This window comes from Ammospiza caudacuta, chromosome 5 (assembly GCF_027887145.1).
Source record: "Ammospiza caudacuta isolate bAmmCau1 chromosome 5, bAmmCau1.pri, whole genome shotgun sequence".
NCBI lineage: Eukaryota > Metazoa > Chordata > Aves > Passeriformes > Passerellidae > Ammospiza > Ammospiza caudacuta.
This window is the reverse complement of record NC_080597.1, coordinates 77,344,221-77,368,430: the sequence shown is the minus strand read 5'-3', so window position 1 is coordinate 77,368,430 and position 24,210 is coordinate 77,344,221. Positions and strand designations below refer to the sequence as shown.

Here is a 24,210-nt window from a genome sequence, read left to right as displayed (position 1 = left end):
TCCATGGCCTCAGGTCAAATATAGTATTTTCTTGTGGCTCTGTGCCCTTCAGCACAGGGACTTTAAAGTTCTCAGCATGCAGGACTCCAACATGCACAGGATAAAGGAGCCTCAGCGGGGTTTGGGGTGACAGTGCCACACAGGACTGCTGCTCCAGGTGGTGATTTCCATGTGGGAAGAGGTTTGGGATCCCTGTCTCTGCTTTGGGATCCCTCGGGATAGGGAGGTGCAGCACAGAGCCACTGGGAGCTGGTGGCTTTTTCACATGAGAAAAACATAAATTTCATGGGGGGAGGTTTAGGGGCTGGAAATGTCACTTTTTATAAAGGAGTATTTTATGTTTTTCCTGTTGGATCTCCTTTTTAGGGAAGATGGAGCCAAATGAGTCGCTAGCAGCTTGGCAAAGTGCAGAGCAGCATGTTTGCATCCAGGAGGACAGGAAGGAAAGAGTCAAGCTTTTTGTAGGGCCTCCCTGGTGGGAACAGAATTTTTTTATGAAGGTTTTCCCTGAAACAGGTAGGATTTAATCCCAGTCTGAAGGAAAGGTGAGCAAAATCATTTTTGCAGCTATGTTTCAGATGAGAAAGGGTAGAAGAGAAGCCAGCAAGGAGAGCAGAGGAGTGAATTCCTTCCTGGGTTTGCTGAGCAGCTCCAGGGACAGGGAGAGGCGTTTCCTAGAGGACAAATTGCTGTGTATCAATGAATAATTATCAGCAGCAGAGCTGTTGGGCTCTGAGTGAAATCCCTTGGCATAAACCTCAGTTAAAAGCAGTTTCATCTGTGTGGGGTTGGGGTCTCTTCTCCCAGGGAACGAGCAACAGGGCCAGAGGAAAACATCAAATTGCATCAGGGAGGTTTAGGATATTAGGGAAAAAAAACTCCTCATTGAAAGGCACTGAAATTCCTCTCCTGTCAGGCACTGGAATAGGGCAAGGCTGGAGTCCCCATCCCTGAGGGGATTTCAAAGCCCCGTGGATGTGGCACTTGGGGACATGGGGTCGGGCTGTGCTCCAGGGAACAGGGACAGGAGGAGAGGGAACAGAGCAGAGAGCCTCAGGGTGGATTTTAGGGAAAATTCCTCCCTGGAAAGGGCTGTGCAGAGCTGCCCAGGGAGCTTTGGAGTCCCCATCCCTGTTGGGATTTCGAAGCCCCGTGGATGTGGCACTTGGGGACATGGGACAGTGGTGGCCTTGGCAGTGCTGGGGGATGGTGGGACTCAATCTGGGAGTGTTTTCCAGCCTTAATGATGCCATGATTCCAAGGACACTCACTCCCCTGTGTGTGCCCTTAGAGAGGGGTTCCTGACTGCACCCTGTGCCCACCCCCATTCCCTGTTGTTGGATTTTTTAGTTTTTATTGAGATGGAGTAATACTGAGTGATTGGTGTTAGAAGTAACAGCAGCACTGTGTGGCAAAAGCTAACAGGCTGAAAAGAATTTACAAAGTGGTGTAACCAAAATCCAGGTTAGCTTCTGATGGAATAGCTTTGAATTTACATCTCTTGTGCCTCGCTATTCATCAAAACTGATAATAGAATGAAATTCCTTCAAACACCTCTCAGTTACCCCATCTCCATAAAAGCTGGGAAAACCAACACTCAGTCAGGGTCACTGCTGGGTGTGACCAGGAATTCCCTGCTGGTATTTTGGGGCACCAACCCCAGCTCACTGCCAGCACGAGGAGAGCCAGAACACCCCCAAGAGCTGCAGTGTGCCCATCCTGGCACACCTTGCCATGCTTGCCCTGGCACACCTTGCCGTGCCCCCCTGGCACACCTTGCCATGCTCACCCTGGCACACTTTGCTGTGCCCACCCTGGCACACCCTGCCGTGCCCCCCTGGCACACCTTGCCATTCCCCCCTGGCACACCTTGCCGTGCCCACCATGGCACACCTTGCCGTGCCCATCCTGGCACACCCTGCTGTGCCCTTTGGAGCCCCCCGCGGCACACCCTGCCGTGCCCCCCTGGCACACCCTGCCGTGCCCACCATGGCACGCTTTGCCGTGCCCTTTGGAGCCCCCCATGGCACACCCTGCCGTGCCCCCCTGGCACACCCTGCCGTGCCCACCATGGCACACCTTGCCGTGCCCTTTGGAGCCCCCCATGGCACACCCTGCCGTGCCCCCCTGGCACACCCTGCCGTGCCCTCTGCAGCCCCGGGCTGGGGCGGTGTTTGCGGTGCCGATTGCCGCGCTGATCCCGCCGTGACGCGGGGCTGGCACCCGCTGCCACCGCCTGGCTTTGCTGTGACATCGCGGCCCCGCTGGCGATTAGGATTTGTCTGCCCACCAACCGCGGTTAAAAATATCCCCTCCTGTCCCACATCCTGCCAGAGCTTCCCCCGCTCCGGTCCCGTTCCAGGTGCGGGGCGGAACCAGCCCTGCTCAACCCAGTTCCTTTGGGCTTCTGTGGTGGGAACACAGAACGGGCATTTCTGGGGGCAGCTTGGTCTTTTGGGGGAGAAAAACCTCATTTTGTTGTCTTTATTTGGCCTGGAGAAGAGAAGGCTTCAGGGAGATCTTACGGTGTGCAAAGGGGATTTACAGGACTGAGGCTTCCCTGGGGCAGGGGGGGGTTTGTCCCAGGGGTTTATGGAGCCCCTTCCCTGGGGCAGGGAGAGGTTTATCCAAAGAGTTTATGGAGCCCCTTCCCTGGGGCAGGGAGAGGTTTATCCAAAGGGTTTATGGAGCCCCTTCCTTGGGGCAGGGAGAGGTTTATCCAAAGGGTTTATGGAACCCCTTCCCTGGGGCAGGGAGGGGTTTATCCCAGGCCTTTCCCTGGACATTTCTCCCTCTCCTGCTGGTCTCTGGGTGCTCCCAGCCCCTAAAGGAGCTGTGCCCTGTCTGGCCTTGTCCCTTGGCTTCTCCCTGACCTCAGAGCATCTCCAGCCCTCCCCTGGTGAGCTCTGACATGCATTGCTGTGATGAGGCCGTTGAGCCTGCCAGGCTCCCCAGCTGTCACAGCCCAGGCTGGCCTGGTTTGAGCACAGGCCATTCACCTTCCACGTGTCCTGAATTAGGGGAAATGGACAGGAGGGCTGGGTCTGTTTAAAAATTAAAGCTGATTACAGGGCATTAACATTACATTTAAAGCAATAGACAGCAGCCCTCCTCTCTCTCAGCATAGCTGCAATATGTTCCCTTTTGTTCTGGGCTGCGAGAGGGAAGGGAGCAGCACTGCCAGCGACTCCAGGCTGGGCAGGATTTCTTCTTTAGCCATAAATTTTGAAAGAGGAGCTGCCTGTTGGCTGGTGCAAGAATTTAAAGCAGGTCTGACTACCTAATGAAGTTCCCTTCTTTGCTGGAGTCCTTTGGGTTGATCCTAAATTTCCCTTGGAAAATTCAGATGATCTGACACTGTCTTCTGAGTGTCGTGTTAGGAAGTTTCATATTTGAAGGATCCCAGTTGGTTTTTGTTAAATCCCACAATTTACACGGCGACTCTGCATCTCAAAACCAGGAATTCCTCAGTCTGGCTGGGAACTCTCTGAATGTGATGCTTGACTGGGATTCCCTGTGAGTTTGGGTTGGACTTGAAGCCTGTTTGTTTGGTGGATTTGTAGGATGCTTTTCCAGGCTTTGGCACCTCTTCTCACAGCCCCTCAGGAATTCAGGAGCTGCTCAGTGCAGGGTGGGTGCTGAAAAGAGGCCCTGTGGCAGCTGAAGGGATGGGTTTGTATTCCCTGATCCTGCTTTTCTCTGTGTTCAGGAAACCAAAGCTCCAGGGAGAGCTCCCAGCACATTGCAGGGCCTGCAGGGGCTCCAGCAGAGCTGCAGAGGGACTGGGGACAAGGCCTGCAGGGACAGCACACAGGGAATGGCTCCCACTGCCAGAGGGCAGCCATGGGTGGCATCTTGGCAATGAGGAGTTCCTGCCTGGGCTGGCATTGCCACAGCAGCTGGGGCTGCCCCTGATCCCTGCAATGCCCAAGGCCAGGCTGGACACTGGGGCTGGAGCAGCCTGGGACAGTGGGAGGTGTCCCTGCCATGGCAGGGGTGGCACTGGGTGCCCTTGAAAGGTCCCTTCCCACCCAAAACCATTCCGTGGTTCTGTGATCTCTTAGTGACTTTTCATTGACTTTACCACCACCAGCATTCACGTTAAATTCCAGGGGTTTTCTGTTTATTGTGTGAAAATCCCCAATAATTTGGCTTTGACAGCCATGCCCTGAGCTTTCCTGGTCCCCTCTGGGTGGCTGGGGCTCTCAGGGCACGTGGCTCTGTGGTCACAGCAAATTTTTTGGGGTGTCTGCAGTAGGTGGGAATTTTAATGTGATTGAAGCCAGGCAGGACAGGAATGGCAGCCAGTAGAGTTGGGCTTCTTCTCCTAAATACATCTGGAAGCACAAGGAAGCATTCCCTGGTTTCCCACTGTTTCCAGCCCAGGAATGGGGATGGAAGGGATGGAAAGGATGGAAAGGAGGGAGGTATTTTTGAAGGGTGTCTGCAGGCAGATCTCAGCAGTGCCACCCTCTGGGATCAGAGTTTTGGCTCCAGGATAGGGAACTGCTCTCCTGACAAGCTGCACCTCTCCAGCATGGTGCTGTGTTATTTATAACCCTTGGCTTAGGGAGAAGGGCACAGCTGGGGGCAGAAATCTCTCCTGACCCATCAGAGATGCTGCTGAGTCCTTGTTCCAGTTCCTTTTGTCCTCCTCCATGCTTAACCTAACCTGGGTCTGAGGCTTGATCAGCAGAGCTTCTTCAGGGGGTCCAGACAGGCTTGTGGTGCTCCTGGAAGGGCCACAGGCACCACCAGCCTGGAGAAAACAGCTGGGTGGATGAAGATGAAGCCAAAATCGAGACCAGCTCTGCTTTGCTGCTCCTTTCTCCAGGATGAAATTCCCCTGTGGTGGATTCTCCCTGTAGTAACAACTCATTCCAAACTATCTGGAGCTTGTGGCAGCCCCACCTCAGCTTTTTGAGCCCATCTCTGGCAGATCTTCCAGCTTAACAGCAGAGATCCAGGGCAGGTTAGTGCTGCTGGCACCATCCCTGCTCATCCTGAAACCTCAAAGAGAGGTCCCAGCTCTCCCTCCTTGTGAGCTGCTGCCCAGAGCAGGGCTAAATTTGTGCCTGGAGTTCAGGGCAGCTTCTCCAGCTGAGCCCAGGGCTGAGGATGGGCAGCATCCAGCAGCTGCAGCATCTCCCAGGGCAGATTTTGGCAGATTTTGGCTTGCAGGGTCTCATTCCCTGGGCAGATGGAGAGGGGCTCCCTGATCCCCTGCACCCCGTGGCTGGTGGGTGACAGCAGGACACAGCTCCTGCCACCATCACGGTGCCCTGCTGGCTGCGGGCTGGGCTGGGCTGGGCTGGCTCAGGCCACCCTGTCCTGAAAATGGGAATGGAAGGAGGCTGCTGTGACCCGAGGGCACTTTGTGAGCCTTAATGGCTGTCGGGGGTGCGGGGTGCAATCTGATCCAAATGGGAAGCTGGCTGAAATCCCAGCAAGCTGTCGCTGCTGTGGGAGGCATCTCAGGAAATGAGCTCTGGGAGCTCCCTCCCCACCGTGGGGATGGAGAAATGCCCTGCCTGCACCCTGGGGCTGCTCCCTGCACTGAGGGTTGCTGGCTCTTCATTTACCCAGCTCGTGGCCTTTTGTTTTGCACCAAAGTTTCCTCCCTGTGGGCCGCTTGTGGTTTGTGTGCTCCCTGCTCCTCTCTGGAATGTGCCTTCCCCTCTTCCTGGATGGGCTTCTCCAAACTCCTGTTGGCTTTCTCTGCCTTGAAAAGTGCTCAGCCCCTCTTTCCTGAGAGCCTCAGCTGCTTCCTCAGCAGGCTCTGCCCTCCCAAGTTCCTCCATTGCTTTTTTCCTGAGCACACCCAGAGGCTCTCTCGGTGCCTGGATTTATCCTCCTCGTTGGATCTCCGGAGCAGGCTCTGATTTTAAAGGCTAAAAGCACAGCCCCATCTGTCTGATGCCTCTGGGGCATAGTAAAGAGCCCTGTCCTGCAGCCCCTGTGAGCAGAAAGGTTTTCCTTGTGCACCAGCCCTGCCCTGGCAGAGTGAGGAACATGGGAGGTTTTAATGAATTTTCCCAAGGGGCTGCACTGAACTTTCAGATTTCTGCTTTCCCAAGTGAAACTCTTTCCTCTTCCTTGATGTTCAGCCCTTAGGTTTGGGATTGAGGAGGAGATTTCCTGCTCTGGGATTGACTGGGGTGTTATTTGAGGCATCAGCAGGTTGCACAGGAGCCTGAGGAGTTGCAGCTCTGTGCTGGTGTTCACAGGGGTCTCAGGTTGAGGGAAGAGACGAGGATCTGACTCCATGTTTCAGAAGGCTGATTTATTATTTTATTGTATATATATTACATTAAAACTATATTAAAAGAGTAGAAAAAAGGATTTCTGCAGAAGGTTAGCTAAGAATAGAATAGGAAAGAATGATAACAGGGGCAGGACCTTGTGCTCAGACTCTCTGAGCCAGCTGACTGTGATTGGCCATTAATTAGAAACAACCAACATGGGCCAATCCCAGATGCACCTGTTGCATTCCACAGCAGCAGATAACCATTGTTTACATTTTGTTCTTGAGGCCTCTCAGCTTCTCAAGGGGAAAAATCTGAAAGAAAGGGTTTTTCATAAAACATGTCTGCGACACAGCTGCACCTTGGTGTCCCGTTGTGGTGACCATTGGGTGGCTTTGTCCCAAACACTGGTGGGCACCCGAGGAGGAGAAGGCAAATCTGTCACCATAAGGACTCTTCCAGCACTTTGCTTGGAGCCTGGTCAAGCAGTGGCTCAGCCCTGGGACATCCCTCCTGTGATGTGCAGCCCAGCTGAGCAGAGGGGAGGAGGCAGAACCGCCTTCCCTTGCCCTGTGAGCATGGGGAACGCCCTTCCCACAGCCTGGCGTCCCTTTGGGAAGGCACAGCAGGGTGATGTGTCTGTCCCTGCAGGGCCCTGTCTCCCAGTGACCTTCTCAGCTCGTGGAGACAGCTTGGCTTTGCTGTAAAGCAGCTCATGTGACAGCAGTAATCCTCAGAGGGTAGACAGCTGTGCAGGAAGATTCCAGGGAATCGCCCTATTTTCCCTGCTCCTCACACTCTGGGAGAGGCTGCACCAGCCCAGCCCCACTGGATGTCCCTGGAGCCATCCCTGAAAAGCCAGGGCAGGAGCCCTCACTGCCAGGATTGTGCCTGGAGCTGCACAACAGGTTCCAAGAATTTTAAGAAAGCCCTTTCTCCCCAAGTGCTTTCCTCTGAGTATTTTCCAAAATCACGAGTGGCATTTTTAAGCCTGAATTTGACTTATGCCTCCCACCCTCCATATTTTTTGGCATAATTTATTCCCTCACAGTTATAGAAATTCTCCTCTCTGGGTAACACTTCCTGGTGGCTCATGTGGACCCTCTTCTGCTGCTGGGATACCCAATGGACTTTTTGCCCCCTGCCCATGGGGAGTTCACTTCTGCCCTGGAGAAGATACAGGCTGAGGGAGCACTAGCACTGGGATTGGTTTGAAATTAATAATGGGTTTATCATTCCCATCCCCATCTTACAGACTGTAAACTTCCTTTCCCTGTGGCTTTGCCCTGTCGTTGTTCAGATCCCTGAACTTCCCCATCTCCGTTTTCCCCATGATTTTCACTTTGAACCTCCCAGGGGAATTTCAGTGAGCGTGTGCTGGTGCTGACAAGTCCAAGGAGCTGATGACAGCTAAAGCAGGTGGTTTCAGCCTGAGACCCAGGTTCCTGCACCTCACAGGCAGCAATTCCCCTCAGTTCCCTGCAGGAATGAGGTGCCTGGGATCAGGTGGGCAGCAGTTGCTTTGTAGCCATGGAATCCCTGGGTTGCTGGAGCAGAAACCACCAGCAGGGTGTTTGTGGCTGCAGCAAATTGTCCACCAGTGGCCTGAGAGAATCCTTATTCCATGTAAGCCAGAGCCCAGCCCTCGGGAGGGACCATCTGTTCCTCTGGCCTGGGGCAGATCTGAGCAGAGCCCTGCAGTGAAAGGCTCTCTGCAATTCCCCCGAGCCGCCTGATCTCTTCCCTTCCACCCCTTCCCATGGGGGAAACAACCAAAAACCCCAAAGCTTTGTACTGCCAGGCATTAGGGGAGCTCTAATTGGTGTGAAAAGTGGGACTGCTGCCTTTAAGTGGTGGCCATGGAGCTAATGGAAGTGGAATTTTATTGCTGGCATCCATGGGGGATGCTCAGCTCCTTTGAAGTGGCAGGGATCAGCAGCCAGGGGGGTTTCTGCTCAGTCAGAGCCAGCAGTGAGTTTGGTCTCTGTTATTTCCCATTGCTCTGACCCAAGGATGAGTTATGATGTCTTTCTCAGAGGTTCCTGGTGCGTTCTCTCGAAAAAAAACCAGTTTGAGTTGCACTTCCAAATAGGAATTACATAATAAGAGGTTTGAAGTGCAGCAGAAAATGAAGACTTGGACTCAGCCAGGTTTTAGGGTTTCTGTGTATTTGCTGCTGTTGGAGATGTGCTTCCTCACCTGTGGGCCTCCCATCTGAGCCAGAGCTGTGGGGATTTGGGCCTGAATCATCCCAGCAAATAAAAACCAGAATTCTCCAGCCACCACCACCACTCCAGCTCTCTCATTTCCCAACCTGTTCTGTCTGCCTGGGAAGGGACAGCACAGACTCTTGCACTGCTTGATTCTCCTCACAGATTTTGTCCATGTGCCACAATCTCCACTTTGCACATCCAGGGTGAGACCCACAGGGACAAAACAGCTGGAAATCTTCTTTTTGGGAAAACAAACTCATCCCTCTCCCTGCACCCATCGTTGCTTTCTCTTGGTGTGCAAAGGACACTTCCAACCCCCAGGCCTGCATGGTTGGAGCACAAAAGTTCTGTGCCTTCAGTCACCAGGCCAGAGCCCAAACTTTGTGTTTTTTGCACCAGATGTGCAGAGTTTGAAAGGGAGGAATCTGCCAGAGGCAGCAGCATTCCAAGGATAAATACTCTCAGGAGAGCGAGGTGGGAGCCCCATCTCACCTGCCGGGCAGCGGGGGACGGTGGGCTACAGAAAAGGAGGAATGTGGACTGTAAAAACTTGCTCTTTACATGAAAAGTTCCACATCTGAGCCGTGTTTCCACTGTGATTTATTGCTTACCTCGTTGAGGATGGGCCAGGTTCATCCTGCCCTGGGGGAACTGTGCCAAATGTGTCCTTTGTCCTATAAAGGACACCAAAGCCTGGGACGCTGCTGCAAGAGGGGATGTGCTGATTTGCAGCAGGGATGCTTTTCGAGCTGGATTTGGAGGATGTGCTTTGAGGAAAAGGGGGAAAATAGGAGCCTTCAGGTGCATTTGCAGCCCCTTTTCCCCTAAGGAAAAAAGCCAAACTTACCTCCTAGTATCTGGGCAGGACCTAGTGCGAGGTGAGGCTCCAGCAGATCACCACAGCTGCAGCTTTCTGTATCAAGGTAAAGCTTTAAATGCCTTCCCAAGGAATTATCCTCCTCCAAAGGCTCTGCTGGGGGGCTCCAGCCACCTCTGTTGGGTTAGGAGCACAGAATTCCCTGGCACAGAGGCACTGATGGGGCAGGGGGGAGAACCTGAGGCGTCGGAGCCGCCGGTTTGCCATGAATGTGCACCCTGTTGTGGCAGGGAAAGCTCCTGGGGAGCAAATCTGCAAAAATGCTGGGAAAATGGCTTTTAGATGGAGCCAGGGCCTATCTGGTTACAGATTGCCTTTCTGCCAGCACAATGGCTGCTTTATGTCTCCATGTGCTCAGCGCTCTGTAGGATGTGCCCGCGTCTGTCCGTGCTCACTCGTGATCCGTCGGCCCCGCCGACACCTGCCAGGCACCCCGAGCCTTAAAATCACATGGAGCTCCTGCCAGGCCCCAAGGAGAGCCTGGAGCCCATGAACTTCCCAGCCTTGTGCTCCTGGGACGTGTGGAAATTCCACTTTGGCAGCCATTTGTCTCTCACGGTGGGAATTGTGGAGAGCTTTGTTGGAGGCGGCCTGAGCTCCTCCGTGATGGATTTCACTGCAGACTTTCCTCAGTGGGCCTCTCTGGGCCAATTCAACATCCAAATGTTGGTAAAATACCTGGCAGTGCCTTATTCTTACCTCCCACTTTACCTCCCACTTACACACTCCATTTTCTGTGTGGAATTAGAAATATTTTTGTTTCTCTGCCTGATATTGGGGTGTTACTTCTGTGGGGGCACTGAATTTTTGCACTCACCCAGTAAACCAAAGGATGCATTTCCTATGAATACATTAATGACCCCACTAAATTCCCCTCTCCAGCTGTAGTATCTCCCCTTTTACACTTGCATTTCATTATCAGGCATGCTAGCAGCAGACTATTCATGTTGCAAGTGGAACGTGGCAGAGGGTTTGTCAGAGGGTTTGTCAGGTGAGTGGATTTTTGTGGTGGTAGTTTGGAATGTTGGGATTTAGCTGGTTTTGCACTTGGACCCTTAGGTCCCTCTTGGTGTTTCTCGGGGTTAGAGGGGCTCTGTCTGTCTGGTTTTTGTGCCTGGGCACCGTTTGGGGTTGAAATGCCTTTGGGATGTGGTGATTTCACTCAGGTAATAAAATGCTTTTGTAATTTTAGGTGCCATGCTTCACACAGTAGCCATTAATAAAAACCTGTGGAAAATACAGGACACTAAAAACTGTTTATAAAAGCAGGATAAGAATCCATCTCTTCCTCTGGGAGAGCCCCATGGATGTTAAAAGCAAAGTATTTTTGGCAAAATCTACCAGGGATCCCTTTGAGGTGATTGTTCAGAATCTCGTTCATGGTTTAACACCTGATTCCTGGGGAGAGGAACAGGCTGAATTATCCTGAGGTGTTTCCTCTCCCCAATTCCTGAGAAGCTGGGCACAGATAACCCCTGTCTTACCTTGTTTTGTGCCAGCACCCAGCAGATTGTGGGGGAAGCAGAGCCCAGCTGGAGCAGACCTTTGGGGTTTGGACTTTCTCTATTTTTATCTGTGTTTCGTGTCGAGATGATTGACCACGATAGACTCCTAATCTTCTCAGGTGTGTCCACGCCAAAGCCAGCTCATCAGGGAGGCTTAGACAGGTTATTCTCTAAGCTCCCAGCCCTGGAGCCCAGGAAAAACCTTCCTTCCCCCAGGTGGACACATTCCCTGGGTTTGTCACCTCTCCTTAGTGACAAATCGACTCCAGTTTGAGGTGCCACGTCCTGGAGACCCAGCACTAGAGGGGCAGGTCTCGGTGAGGACTGAGCTTAAGCAGGGACAGCTCAATTCTGCCTCAGGTGATGCCCAGGGGCTGTTCTCCAGCTCTGAACTCACCCCATGAAGGGGAGAGGAGGCCTCAGGTAAGGCAAAGTAAAAAGTGTGGGCTAATCCACCCCCAGGACACCAAACTGCTGTTCTGCTTTTCCCAAGCAGAACCCTTTTCTTGGGAGTTTTTCCATCAAAAACAAGAGAAAAGCTGGGATTTCAGCTTGTTTCCCATGTTAAACATCACTGCAAGTTTTTTCCTCCTGGGACTGTCCTTGCTGCAAAGACAAAGGTCCATGGCACTGGTGTCACCAGTGAATGACACATTTGTCACCACTGCTGCAGACTGAGGGTCTTTGCTGTGCCAGGGAAGTCTGGGCATCAGGTTGGCTCACTGGGATTTGATTTCCCTCTTTCCATGGAAGTGCTGAGGCTCCAGAGGAGATAATTCCTGTAAATCAGGAGTTCCAGCCCTGTGGGTTTTGTCTCAAAGTGCTGCAACTTAAAAGAAGTCCAGAAACTCCCTAAACATCCAAAACAAACCCCAAAAACTCAAAGCCCCCACAAAAGATCTGGAAGAAATAAGGGAGATTAATGAAAAGATGTTTCAGATCTTGGCTAGGCCATGGCCCTTCCCTCCTCACAGGGAGGAAGAAACCAGGAATGTCCCAAAGATGCTGGTGCTCCCAGCCAGGGAAGGAGGGTTGGTTCCTGACTGAGATTTGGAGATAAACCCCAGGTTTGGATGTTTGGATTTTATTTAAAACAACACCTTGTTGCAAAATACCAGCATTGTGCTGAAGCTGAGGGATGGGAGGAAAATGGAGCTGTGTAAATGTGGTGTTGCCTCCTGACCTGCCCCGTTCCCATAGTGTCCCAGATCAGCCAGTGGCTTTGGGGTCACTGAGACAGCAACTCCTGCTGCCCTGAGAGAGCAGAGAGGGAAAACTCCCTGCAGCAGATGCAGAGGAGCCAGAATCCCACTCTGGGGCGGTTGGGTTGGAGAAGATCCCCAAGGTCACCGAGTCCCAGCTGTGCCCATCCCCGCTCTGTCCCCCAGCCCCGAGTGCCCCATCCAGGCCTTCCTTGAAAAGCTCAGGAAAGAAGGAGTCACAGAGCAGGTTAAGCAGGCAGGTGACCCCAGGGACAGTGTGAGAGATGAGCTGTGACCCTGGAGCTGTGGTGGATGCAGGGAAGGAGGCAGTGGCTCCTGTGCAGCTGCGGGTGGGAATGTTGGATCTCATCTCCTGCATTTATCATCTTCCCTCCTAAGGAAAAGTCAGGGCTATGATGTCACTTAATTGATTCAACTTTGATACCAAAGCTTCAGGTGTCTCATAAAATTGTTCTTTATTGGGGTTTTGACCAGAGTAGCTCCTGAAAAGACAGATGGAGGATCTTGAATGAGGACCATAGCTTCTTGCAGATAATTTGGTGGAGAAACTTTCACGTTCTGACCTGGCTGGCACAGAGGTTCTGTAGGGAAGAGCTGTGACTTGTGAGCCTGGAAAGTTCTCTCAGATCTTGCATCACTGCATGGGGGTTTTGTGGTTTGTCAGCATCACAGAACCCAGACCAGCTTGGGTTGGAAGGGACCAAAGATCATCTCCTGTTCCAGCCACACCTCCCACTGTGCCAGGCTGCCCCAAGCCCTGCCCAAGCTGACCTTGGACACCTCCAGAGATGGGGCACTGAGCCATTTCTGATGGGAAAAATCCTTCAATTGTCATCCTGAGAGATGTCAGAGTCATCTCTTGCAGCTGAAGTGGTAAAAGATGGAGGCTGAGCTTTCATTCATCTTATCTTAAACCAAGTGTCTGTGTTGAGAGATGTCTTTGCTCCTCTGTCACTGCTGAGTGTGGTGGGATTCCTGAAATGCTTTATTCCTGAGGCTGGCTTTGGGTGAAGTCCCTTGCATGGTGTCGTGTCAGCACCTCGTGCCTCAAGGGACAGGTTTGGTTTGGCATTCAGGGTTTGTCAGGGTAACACCTGACTTGGAGAGCTCTCGTTTCAGCTGCTGTGGCTGGACCTGGTCAGAAACTGGTTTATCTCCCTGAAAATACACCCTGGTGCCCACTGATGGCCCCCTCCTCCACCTCCTGAAGGCCTCTCAGTCCGTTCCCCAGAAGGGAGGTGGTCAAGAGGATATTTTATTGAAATCTTCACAAAGCAAGCTCCCAGTCAAAGGAAACATCTATTAAAAATCATTTGTGGGACACTTTAATGTTTGTGCTGAGCGGTGTTGGCAGTGACACTCCAGGTGGTGTCCAAAAGTGGTGAGGACAGCAGTGGGTTTTGCTCCAGGATTCTGTAGGACCAGCTCCTTTCCTGAGCCAGCCTCAGTCTCACTTCCTCTAAAACACCTCCAGTGATGGAGACTCTGCTCCAGAGCTTCACCAGCCCTATGTTCAGCTGTCATCTGGGGTTTTCCACCTCCTAAGTGCAGGTTTCCATGCTGCACTTCAAGCTCGTGTCTTACTGAGGGAAAAACAATCAGAAAAGATGATTATTCCCTACTTACCTGCATCAGCCTTGATGTTTTACACCTGAGAACACAGACCAAAGCATGCCCAGTGCCCCTTTGTTGTGCTGCCCACCAAGGGCAAACATTTCATTTTTTGGAGGTTCATCTGGCTTGGTTTTGGGGCTTTTTGTGTATTAAAATCTACTCATTTTGAATCATTGACAAGAATTCTTCCATCACATCTTCAGAAGTCACCTTGGCTCTGCAGGGAGCTGGTGATGAGGTGGTGTCTGCTGCCCTGCAGTGCATTCCTGAGCACAGGAATCTCAGCTGGATTCCTCAGCCCTGCCTCCAGAGCAGGGGAAGGAGAAGGTGCAGGAGTATCTGCCACCATCAGCAGGATGGTGCTCAGCACAGCTTGCTCTGGTTTCCCCCAGTGCTGATGGAAACAAACTCCTCTGGAGGAGGAGTTGGACATCAACAGCCAAGAAAGTCCAGTGGAAAATTCCCCTTTTTGAGCCTTTTCCATTTGGTGCTGAAACAGGGGCTGAGGGACCGCTGAGGTTGCTCACTCCTGACCCTGCAGTGCTCACAGCTTGCAGCACTTAGGCCTTTGGTGCCCAAGTGAACAGAGCAAGAAGAGTCAGCCTTGGCCTCTGGAGCCAAGGATCCCAACAGCAGCAGCAGTCAAGGTTCTGGGCTTTCATCAGGGTTTTCATCTGGGTTTTCATCATTTTGCCTTGCTCCAAACCGGACAATGTCCTGTGCTCTCTGAGGGGCTCCAAGGTGATGGCTCACCTTGTGCATTTTCCATTTTGTGCCATGAAAGAACTGCCAAGAGCAATAGTTCTGTGCTGCTTCATCACCCCAGACTTGTGTCCCCCCTGCTCCTCCATCCCAGCATTGTCCTTGGGACATCTCATCCTGCAGAGCCATAAACTCCCCTCAGGGGACATCTCCACTCTTGGGTTCTTCCCTCAAGTGCTGAGCAGTTCCCACCATCCCCAGGTGCCTGGAGCTGGCTCCTCACCCCTGCTGAGGACAGGAAGGGCTTTTTGGGGGCTCCACGGTGGGGAAGCAAAGGCACAGCCTGGCTGCCTCTTCCTGGGAGCCCATGGGCACAGTCTGTGCTGCTCTGTGTGTGATCCATGCCCTCTGCTGCTGTCCCTGCCAGGCAGGAGCTGCTCTGAGCAGCCCCAGATTCCAGTGGGATCCCGTTCCCTGCCTGCCCCGTTCCTCACAGCCCCGCTCCACTTTCTGTGCACAAATGCATTTCCCAAAGACTCGAGAAGTTGGTTTGGGGCTGGTTGGGTATGGGTTTTTTTTGTCTAATGGATTTCCTGTTTTTAATACAATTGAAAGGGTCTGAAATCCATGCTTTAGATTAACATATGCCAGCTAGATTAGGGCTAATCAGGGCCCAGGTCTGAGCAGATGCAGCGCGGGGCCAATCCCAGACCTGATTACAGCATCTCAGTGCTCTAATCGTCTCTCTCCCAAGGGCGATCAGCCCTGCTCTAATGCACAGCAGACTTTGCAGCCCTCTCTGCTGTGGTTTGTCACCACCCCTGGCAGGAAGGGCCACCACGTCATCTGCTGAGGCGATTTGCGTTAATCCCGCGCAGAGCAGAGCAGAGCAGAGGGGGATCCGCGCCGTGCCGCCTCTCACCCAGAGGTGCCCAGGCTGGGCCAAGCCCTGGCTGAACCAACTCACCCTTCCCAAACACCCCCCAGGCTCTCCAGTGCCTGGTTCTGGCACGTTTGGGCAGCACGGTGGCTGGAGTGTCACACAGTCTGTGTCCCACGGGGTGGTGGTGGCCCTGCTCCCTGGGCTGTCCATGCTTGATCTCCTCTGGGTTAACAACCCAAGTCACCCAAAGGGCTTAGTTGGCTTGTTGGTCTGGAGCAGGGATTTGAGGTGCATGCCAGGCCAGAGCTCCAGCTCTTGCCTGAACTGGGATGTGCTGTGTTCCCTGAGGGGTCTGCTCGGAGATTTCCTTCAGCAGGGCTGAGCCTGAGCTCTGGTTGCTCATTTCTGCTGTTCCTGAAATTCCCAATGACCAGAGGGAGCTGGGAGCCTCCTCCTGGCTCTGTGCCCCTATGGGAGCTGGTGCCGAGCAGCCAAGCAGGGAAGCAGCTCCTTGGCTGGGCTGGGAAGGTGGCCAGGACCCCTCAGGCTGGGGGATCAGGAACATTCCCGGCCCCAGACCCCGAGGGAGGGCGGAGGCAGCGCCGGGGTCACCCACCTGGTCAGCATGATTAACTCCTAAGCTTTCCTGTCTGCACACAGAGTTATCCAAGGACACAGAGCTGCCTCTGTTACCAAACCAGTGCCCTTGGTGGGCAGGGCTCTGCTCCTGCTCCTCAGCCCAAAGGGATTGTGCTGCTTTTTTGGGAAAGCCTCGCACGGGAGCCTGGGCAGGGCTGCCCATCCATCCCGTGCTGCTGCTGCTGCTGCTGCTGCTGGAAGAATTTGCTCACCTCAAAAAACTGTTTTTTCCCCCAGCAGAGCTGTGGGTAGTTTCTGAAATGTCTAAATGATCTCACTTGTCCAAATCCCCCTTGCCAAGCCACATGTGGAGGTGGGCACAGGGATAACACCGGGGTAGAACGATGGAGTTTCTCCTGCCAGCCTGCAGAATTTGCCATCCCCCTGCCCCGCCCAGCTCTGTTGAGAGCTCTTTGATATTTTTTGCACCTCTTTCCACCGTTCACATCACCGTGACCCTCAGGGGCCTCGTTGTTTTGTTGTCACCTTGGTTGGTGTTTCCTGGCTCACCAGGACTCGCCCTTGGCACTGCGGCGTTTTCCTGCCAGCCCGAAGCTTTGCCAGCTCCATCCTCAGCCTGGAGGCCTCTGATCCATTCCTGCAGCCTTGGGAAAAGCTGTTCCTGCTTTGCTGCACCCATCCATGGTTGGGGAAGGGCTGGGAAAGGGGAATTGCTTTCCTGTCTCTGTTCTGTGTGTCACACACACACTGTGAGAGCCTGGGGCAGTGGCCAGGGCTTGCTGCCCTTTCCCTGTGAGGGCAGAAGGACCTGGCTGGGATGGGGAGGGAGCAGGAGGAAGGGAATTGTGTTGGAGAGGGTTGTAATGGGGTTCATGGATGCACAGCAATGGGATCCTCTCACGTGCCACCAGTGGGGTGACCTGCAGAGTTACAGGGGATGGGAGAAGCCAAATTTATCCCTTCCTCAGCCCCACAGTTCCCAATTCTGGGCATATCAAGTGGAAAACACATGTGGGGAGTGTGTTCCTCATCAGTGGGGAATCCCTGGTGGGATGTGGGGTGGGTGGGAGCAATCCCTGTCCTAGGAAAGCTCGGCCTGATGGGTTTGGCTTAGCAGCTCCCTCTGTACCACCCCAAAACATGGCTGGGCTGGGTTCCTCCTCCAGAAATGATGATATTTCTTTGCTCCTCATCCTTATTTCCTCCCTGGATCTGCAGAGTCCTGGGGTGTGGGCCCCAAGGTGCTGCCACCCATGTCAGCCCCATCCCATCCCTGTTCCCATCCCGTTGGCTCCAGGGAGGGCAGATCCAGCTCAGCGAGGGCACCAAGGCACAGAGCATCCACCCAGCCTGGGCACAGCTGGGGCCACTTCCTGAAGTTCTAAAGTCCTAAAGTTCCTTCCTGATTGCTGCTTTTCATGGACAGAGTCATGGCATGGTTTGGGCTGGAAGGAACTTTAAAGATCATCCAGTTCCAACCCAAACCATGGCAGAGACACCTTCAAATATCCCAGGCTGCTCCAAACCCAACTTCCAACCTTGGCCATTGCAGGGATCAGGGGCAGCCCCAGCTGCTGTGGCAATGCCAGCCCAGGCAGGAATCCCTCATTGCCAAGATGCCACCCATGGCTGCCCTCTGGCAGTGGGAGCCATTCCCTGTGTGCTGTCCCTGCAGGCCTTGTCCCCAGTCCCTCTGCAGCTCTGCTGGAGCCCCTGCAGGCCCTGCAATGTGCTGGGAGCTCTCCCTGGAGCCTTCCCTGCTCCAGGGGAACATTCCCAGCCTGGCTCCAGAGCAGAGAGGCTCCAGCCCTGGAGCAGCTCTGGGGCCTCGTCTGGGCTCACCCCAGCAGCTCCAGGTGCTCACAGGGTTGAGAACCCCGCTCCAGGTGGGAGAGCTCCAAGAACCCCCCAGAGCAGCCCCCACACCCCAGGCACCTCCCAGGGCACTGTCCCCACACCCCAGGCATGTCTCATGGCACTGTCCCCACACCCCAGGCACCTCCCATGGCACTGTCCCCACACCCCAGGCATGTCTCATGGCACTGTCCCCACACCCCTGGGCACCTCCCATGGCACTGTCCCCACACCCCAGGCATGTCTCATGGCACTGTCCCCACACCCCTGGGCACCTCCCAGGGCCCTGTCCCCCCTCCTGACCCTCCTGGTGTCCCTTTGTCCCGCAGGGCTGGTGCAGATCCCGGTGAGCATGTACCAGACGGTGGTGACCAGCCTGGCGCAGGGGAACGGCCCGGTGCAGGTGGCCATGGCGCCGGTGACCACGCGCATCGCGGACACGGCCGTGACCATGGACGGGCAGGCCGTGGAGGTGGTGACCCTGGACCAGTGACCCCGGAGCAGCCCCCGGCCCTGCCCAGCCTCCTCCTCTGCAGATTTTTTACGCCTCTCCAGAGATGCAATCAGGTGGCATTTTGAGTCTCCCGGCTTTGGAAACAAAACTTTTTTTTTTTTTTTTTTTAATTTTTTTTTTCTCTCTTTTTTTTTTTTTTTTTTTTTAAATCGAGAAAACTAGGGAAAAAAAAAAAAAAACACAAAAAAACCAACCAAATCCTGGCAGAGGATGTGTGTAAAGTGCATTTTTCTAGTGCCACTCTGCTCTCGGAGGAACGAGAAGCCAAATTGTGACGGGACTTTGATTCTGAGGAGGTTGGAAAGAAAAGGAAAAGAAAAATAAAGCGACCCTTGATGCCCTGTTTTCCCCCACATGGGATCGAGCAGGAGGAGGCTGGGGGGCAGCACGGACACCCTCGGCCAGCACCGACCTCGACAGCAAATTAGGTATCAAAGATTTTAATATGGACTTTTATATTCCGAAAAACCCGCTCTGGATACACAAACAAAACAAAAAAAAACCAACAAAAAAACCAACAAACCACAAAAGGAAAAAAACAACAAAAAAAAAAAAAGCTTGGGGAAAAAAAAAAAAAAGACTCCTGGGAAGGAAGAAAAAAAAAAATTAAAAAAAAAATGAAATGCATGTGTGACTGCAGGGGGGTGGATGGAGACCTCCCGAAGGGATGGATGATGCTCTTCCAGGAGCCTGCCGCAGGATCCGCGCCCGCTGGGCTCCCTTGGTGCACACTGGAGACCTGTTCCTACTTCTCTGCTCTCGTACCTGCCATTTTACATCCTCGGGGTTGATTTTTTTTTCCTTTATTATTATTATTATTGTTGATGTTGTTATTGTTATTATTATTTCATGGCTCTAGACTGGAGCGGAAGCGCCTCTGAAGGGGCTCTGGCTGTGTCCCCCCCTTTTCTCCCGCCACATTCCCGGGGTTTCCCTCAAAAGGAGCCACCTCGGGCTCGCCCCATTCCCAGCCCCACCTCTCCCCCTGCAGATCCTACAGGAAAAGCTTTGCCTGAGGGGGGATGCGAGCGAGACCCTTCCCTTTGGGGGCCCCTCCTGCCCCCAGCCCTGCCCCACGCTGGTCCTGCCCTGTGCCTCTCCCAGCACCGTTTTAACCCCAAAATCCTTCCCAGGAGGGTTCCAAAAGCCTTTGGGGTGGGGTGGGGGTGTTTTTGGGGGGCAGATTTTACTCAGCATCCCCATGGGCCAAACCCTGGTGCCCAACCAAACCCCTTCCCCCTCCCGCAAGCACTTCCCGTGGGATTTAATTTTTGGGGTTATTTTGGGGGGTTTTTTATTCTCATTTCCACGTGGCCGTTCAAGTTCTCCACGTCTCGCTCTGCCTTCGAGGGAGTTTTCAGATTCTTGTATTTACTTGTTTTATATGGGGAAAAAACAAAAACCCACAAAAAACAAACCTATCCAATGTTCTTTGTATACAGTTCTTGGGTCCTTTTTCCGAGGGGAGGGAGATCTTTCCATAGAGACAGTCCTGGTTCTCCAATCCATGACGTTTTTGGGTTTGGTTCTTTTTCTAATGATTATTTTTTTATCGTCGTTGTGAAGATGTCGGTGGCTTTCCAAGTCAGTGTTTCTTTGGCGATGAAATGAGGTTCTTTTAGTCCTCCCACCCCCCCAAAAATAAAAAGACAAAAACCAGGCAAATAGCAGAGCATGGACCCCCCCCTTGTTTTCCCAGTGTCTATTATTGCCTCATTCAATAAATTGTTACAAATGTGTCTACCCGGGTGTCCAACTCTCCTGTTTTGGGGGGACTTTGGGGAATATTTGGGAATATTTGCCATCCCTCCCTTCCTGGCGGGAGTTTTGGGCTTTGGTCCCTCCCCTGTCCTGTGTTGGGGCTGGGGAGGAGAAGCTGAGCATCACCTCATGGTGATGGTTTTGGGGTTTAACCCTCTTTTTGGTGCAATTTATCTCATTTTCATCTTCCAGCATCAACCTTGGGGTTGCTGGAGCATCCCCCCCATGCTGAGCTGCCTTTTGGGGTGAATTGCTCCATTTCCAGCCCCATCTCACCCCCAGGGCCGATGGTTTTTTGGGATGCAAACCCAAGGAGGAGGCAGGAAACACAGGGATGGGTTTCAGCAGCTTTATTGAAGGATGGTTCTGGATCCAGAGAATCCTGCAGGGCTCCTGGGTGGGAGGAAGAGCAGGAGAAGCTGGAAGGACAAAGAGAGGGAGGGAAGGAGCAGTGGGGCTGCTTCCCTGGGGATGCTGCCAGCAATTCCAGGAGCTGGAGCGGATGCCTGGGACGTGGAAGGTGCTGGGAGGGTGACTTGGGGCTTTGGGGACCTCTGGGGACCCCAGGACATCCCATGGCCCCAAAGGGTGCAGCAGCAGGGCCAGGTCAGGTGGCTCGGGCTGGCAGACGCTGCTGGGAGGGTTTAATCTTCATTAATCGGCCTTAATCAGCAGCAGGGCCCCTGCTGGGGCAGCTCTGCAGCCCCCAGCACCAACAGCCTCCAGCCCAAACTGGGAGAGACTGGGGGGGCTGGAACCTGCACCAGTAACCTCCATCCTGTACTGGGAGAGACTGGGGGGCCTGGAACCTGCACCAGTAACCTGCACTCCATACTGGGAGACACTGGGGGGGCTGGAACCTGCACCAGTAACCTGCACTCCATACTGGGAGAGACTGGGGGGGCTGCACCCTGCACCAGTAACCTGCACTCTGTACTGGGAGACACTGGGGGGGCTGCACCCTGCACCAGTAACCTGCACTCCATACTGGGAGACACTGGGGGGGCTGGAACCTGCACCAGTAACCTCCATCCTGTACTGGGAGAGACTGGGGGGGCTGGAACCTGCACCAGTAACCTGCACTCCATACTGGGAGAGACTGGGGGGGCTGCACCCTGCACCAGTAACCTGCACTCCATACTGGGAGAGACTGGGGGGCCTGGAACCTGCACCAGTAACCTGCACTCCATACTGGGAGAGACTGGGGGGGCTGGAACCTGCACCAGTAACCTCCATCCTGTACTGGGAGAGACTGGGGGGCCTGGAACCTGCACCAGTAACCTGCACTCCATACTGGGAGACACTGGGGGGCTGCACCCTGCACCAGTAACCTGCACTCCATACTGGGAGACACTGGGGGGGCTGGAACCTGCACCAGTAACCTCCATCCTGTACTGGGAGAAACTGGGGGGGCTGCACCAGTAACTTCCATCCCATACTGGGGCTGCACCCTGCACCAGTAACCTGCACTCTGTACTGGGAGAGACTGGGGGGGCTGGAACCTGCACCAGTAACCTCCAGCTTGTACTGGAACAGACTGGTGGGGCTGCACCCATTCCCTGCCCCCTGGCACTGGGGGAGGGTCTTGTGTGGATTTTCTGCCTCTACCCACCCCCAGGGAGGGCCCTGAATTGCAAAATGTGGCCCCAAATTGGAGGATTTGACCCCAAAAATGCAGGTGGACACTCAGGATGAGCCCGGCTGCTGCAGCTGGGAAGGGCCAGGATGAGGGGGGGGTCCTGGGGGGCTCCCCCAGAGGGAGCAGATCCTGGGAATGCGGGTACTGGGAATGCTGGTCCTGGGAATGCTGGTCCTGGCGGGACCGGCTGCCCCTTGGGGCGGGGCCTCTGGGGAGGGGCAGAGCTCCTGGGGGTGTGGCCAGGGGGTGGGGCTGGGGAGGCTCCACCCCCAACCCCCCCAAATCCTCCCCCGGCAGGGCAGGGCCCGCTCTGAGTGAGGGTGGGGTTAAATCAGCACTGGGGGAGGGAGGGAGGGATGGACAGACAGGGATGGATGGATGGATGGATGGATGGATGGATGGATGGATGGATGGATGGATGGATGGATGGATGGATGATGGATGGATGGATGATGGATGGATGGATGGATGGATGGATGGATGGATGGATGATGGATGGATGGATGGATGGATGGATGGATGATGGATGGATGGATGGATGGATGGATGGATGGATGGAGGGATGATGGATGGATGGATGATGGATGGATGATGGATGGATGATGGATGGATGGATGGATGATGGATGGATGGATGGATGGATGGATGGATGGATGATGGATGGATGGATGGATGATGGATGGATGGATGGATGGATGATGGATGGATGGATGGATGGATGGATGGATGGATGGATGATGGATGGATGGATGGATGATGGATGGATGGATGGATGATGGATGGATGGATGGATGGATGGATGGATGATGGATGGATGGATGGATGATGGATGGATGGATGGATGGATGGATGGATGGATTATGGATGGATGGATGATGGATGGATGGATGGTGGATGGATGGATGGATCCACGCCTGGACAGACAGACAGACAGACAGAGGAAGGGTGTCAGTACAGCCAATGGATGTGGCTGCAGCAATGCACACACGTTGGGTGTGTGTTACCTGGACGAGCAGATGGATGAATGACCAGACAGACACACGGACACCTGTGCCCCCACTGCCCCCACCACCCCCAGCAGGGCCACGGGGACCCCCACCCGTCCGTCTGTCCATCCCTCCCTGCCCCCAGCCCGGGGAGGATGATTGGAGCCTGCCCTAATCCAGCGTGATCCAATCTCCGTGGGCTAATGCCGAAAGCTCCGTAATCACCAGCGCTGCCCTACATTCCCTGCACATCCCAGCACAGGGGTGGGCACAGCCCCCACCCAGCACAGCCCCAGCCCCCTCCCCTCATCCCCCTGTCCCTGAGAGCTGCCACCACCCCTGTGCCACACCTGGGGACAGGCAGGGGACAAGGGGCAGCTGCCACCGCCCGCTGCTGCTTCAAACGTGCCTCAGTTTCCCCCCGGCACAGGGCTGGCGTGGGGTGGGATCCCCAAGCAGGGACTGGATCCAGGAACAGGGGTGGGATGCAGGAGCAGGGATGGGATCCAGGAGCAGGGGTTGAATCCAGGAGCAGGAACAGGATCCAGGAGGAGGGATTGGATCTGGGAGCAGGGGGTGGATCCGGGAGCAGGAATGGGATCCAGGAACAGGAATTGGATCCACGGCTGGGGCAGGGGCTGGTGGCCTGACCCCATCCCCGCAGGGCCCTGCCCCGACCAGGGCTGGATCAGCCCTTGAGCCCGGAGTCACACCGGGACACGTGGCCACGCTGCTCCAATGACCGGTGTCCCACAGATCCCAGTTCCCCCTGCCATGGAGACGGGCTGGGGTGCCAGACCCCCCTCTGGGGCTGGGGGTGGCCCAGCATCGCCATCCCCTCCCACACCACGTGTGCAGGGCACCCACAGCATCCCCCAAATGCACACGGATGGAGTGGGGCCCTGCCCCGACCCCGCGGGGCCCTGCCAGCCCGGGAGCAGAGCCCAGGGGGTGCCAGGGGACACCAGAGGACACCAGGGGACTGTCATGTCTGTGGCAGCGCCCCGGGGCCGTAGTTGGCAAGTCTAGAACCACCGGATCCTGCTACCGCACCAGTGTGAGTTCTACCATTGCCAAAGGCAGCCCCGGGGCAGCCAGGCCCAGCCTGGGGACAGCTGGGGACAGGGGCCACCGAGCAGGGCCTGGAGAGCTGCAAAAAACAGGAAAAATGCATCATTTCACCCATGGGGCCAGAAAACCCCACATGGGGCTCCAGATCCCCCTGGGGAGGGGGACAGGAGGTGCAGGGTCCATCCTGCTCGTGGTGGCCTGGCCAAGGTGTCCCCATGGGCTGGGACACCACGCTGGGATGGACACCCCCTCAATGTCACCACATTGGGATGGACATCCCCTCAATGTCACCACATTGGCACGGACACCCCCTCGGTGTCACCACGCTGGGATGGACACCCCCTCAGTGTCACCACGCTGGGATGGACATCCCCTCGGTGTCACAGTGTCACCTCGTTGGGATGGACATCCCCTCAATGTCACCACATTGGCACGGACACCCCCTCAGTGTCACCATGCTGGGATGGACACATGGACACCTTCAGTGTCGCCACATTGGGATGGACGCCCCCTCAGTGTCACC

The 24,210-nt window shown here is 54.5% G+C and overlaps 1 protein-coding gene across 1 annotated transcript in view; it reads left to right on the top strand.

Annotated features, from left to right (window-relative positions):
- NRF1 (nuclear respiratory factor 1) overlaps positions 1 to 18,286 on the top strand; it is a 44,227-nt gene extending 25,941 nt beyond the window's left edge. The window contains exon 10 of the mRNA XM_058805626.1: positions 18,046 to 18,286. Coding sequence (XP_058661609.1) covers positions 18,046 to 18,209 — 164 coding nt within the window. The 3' untranslated portion in view covers positions 18,210 to 18,286. The remainder of the gene's footprint in view (positions 1 to 18,045) is intronic.
- Positions 18,287 to 24,210: the final 5,924 nt, after the last annotated feature.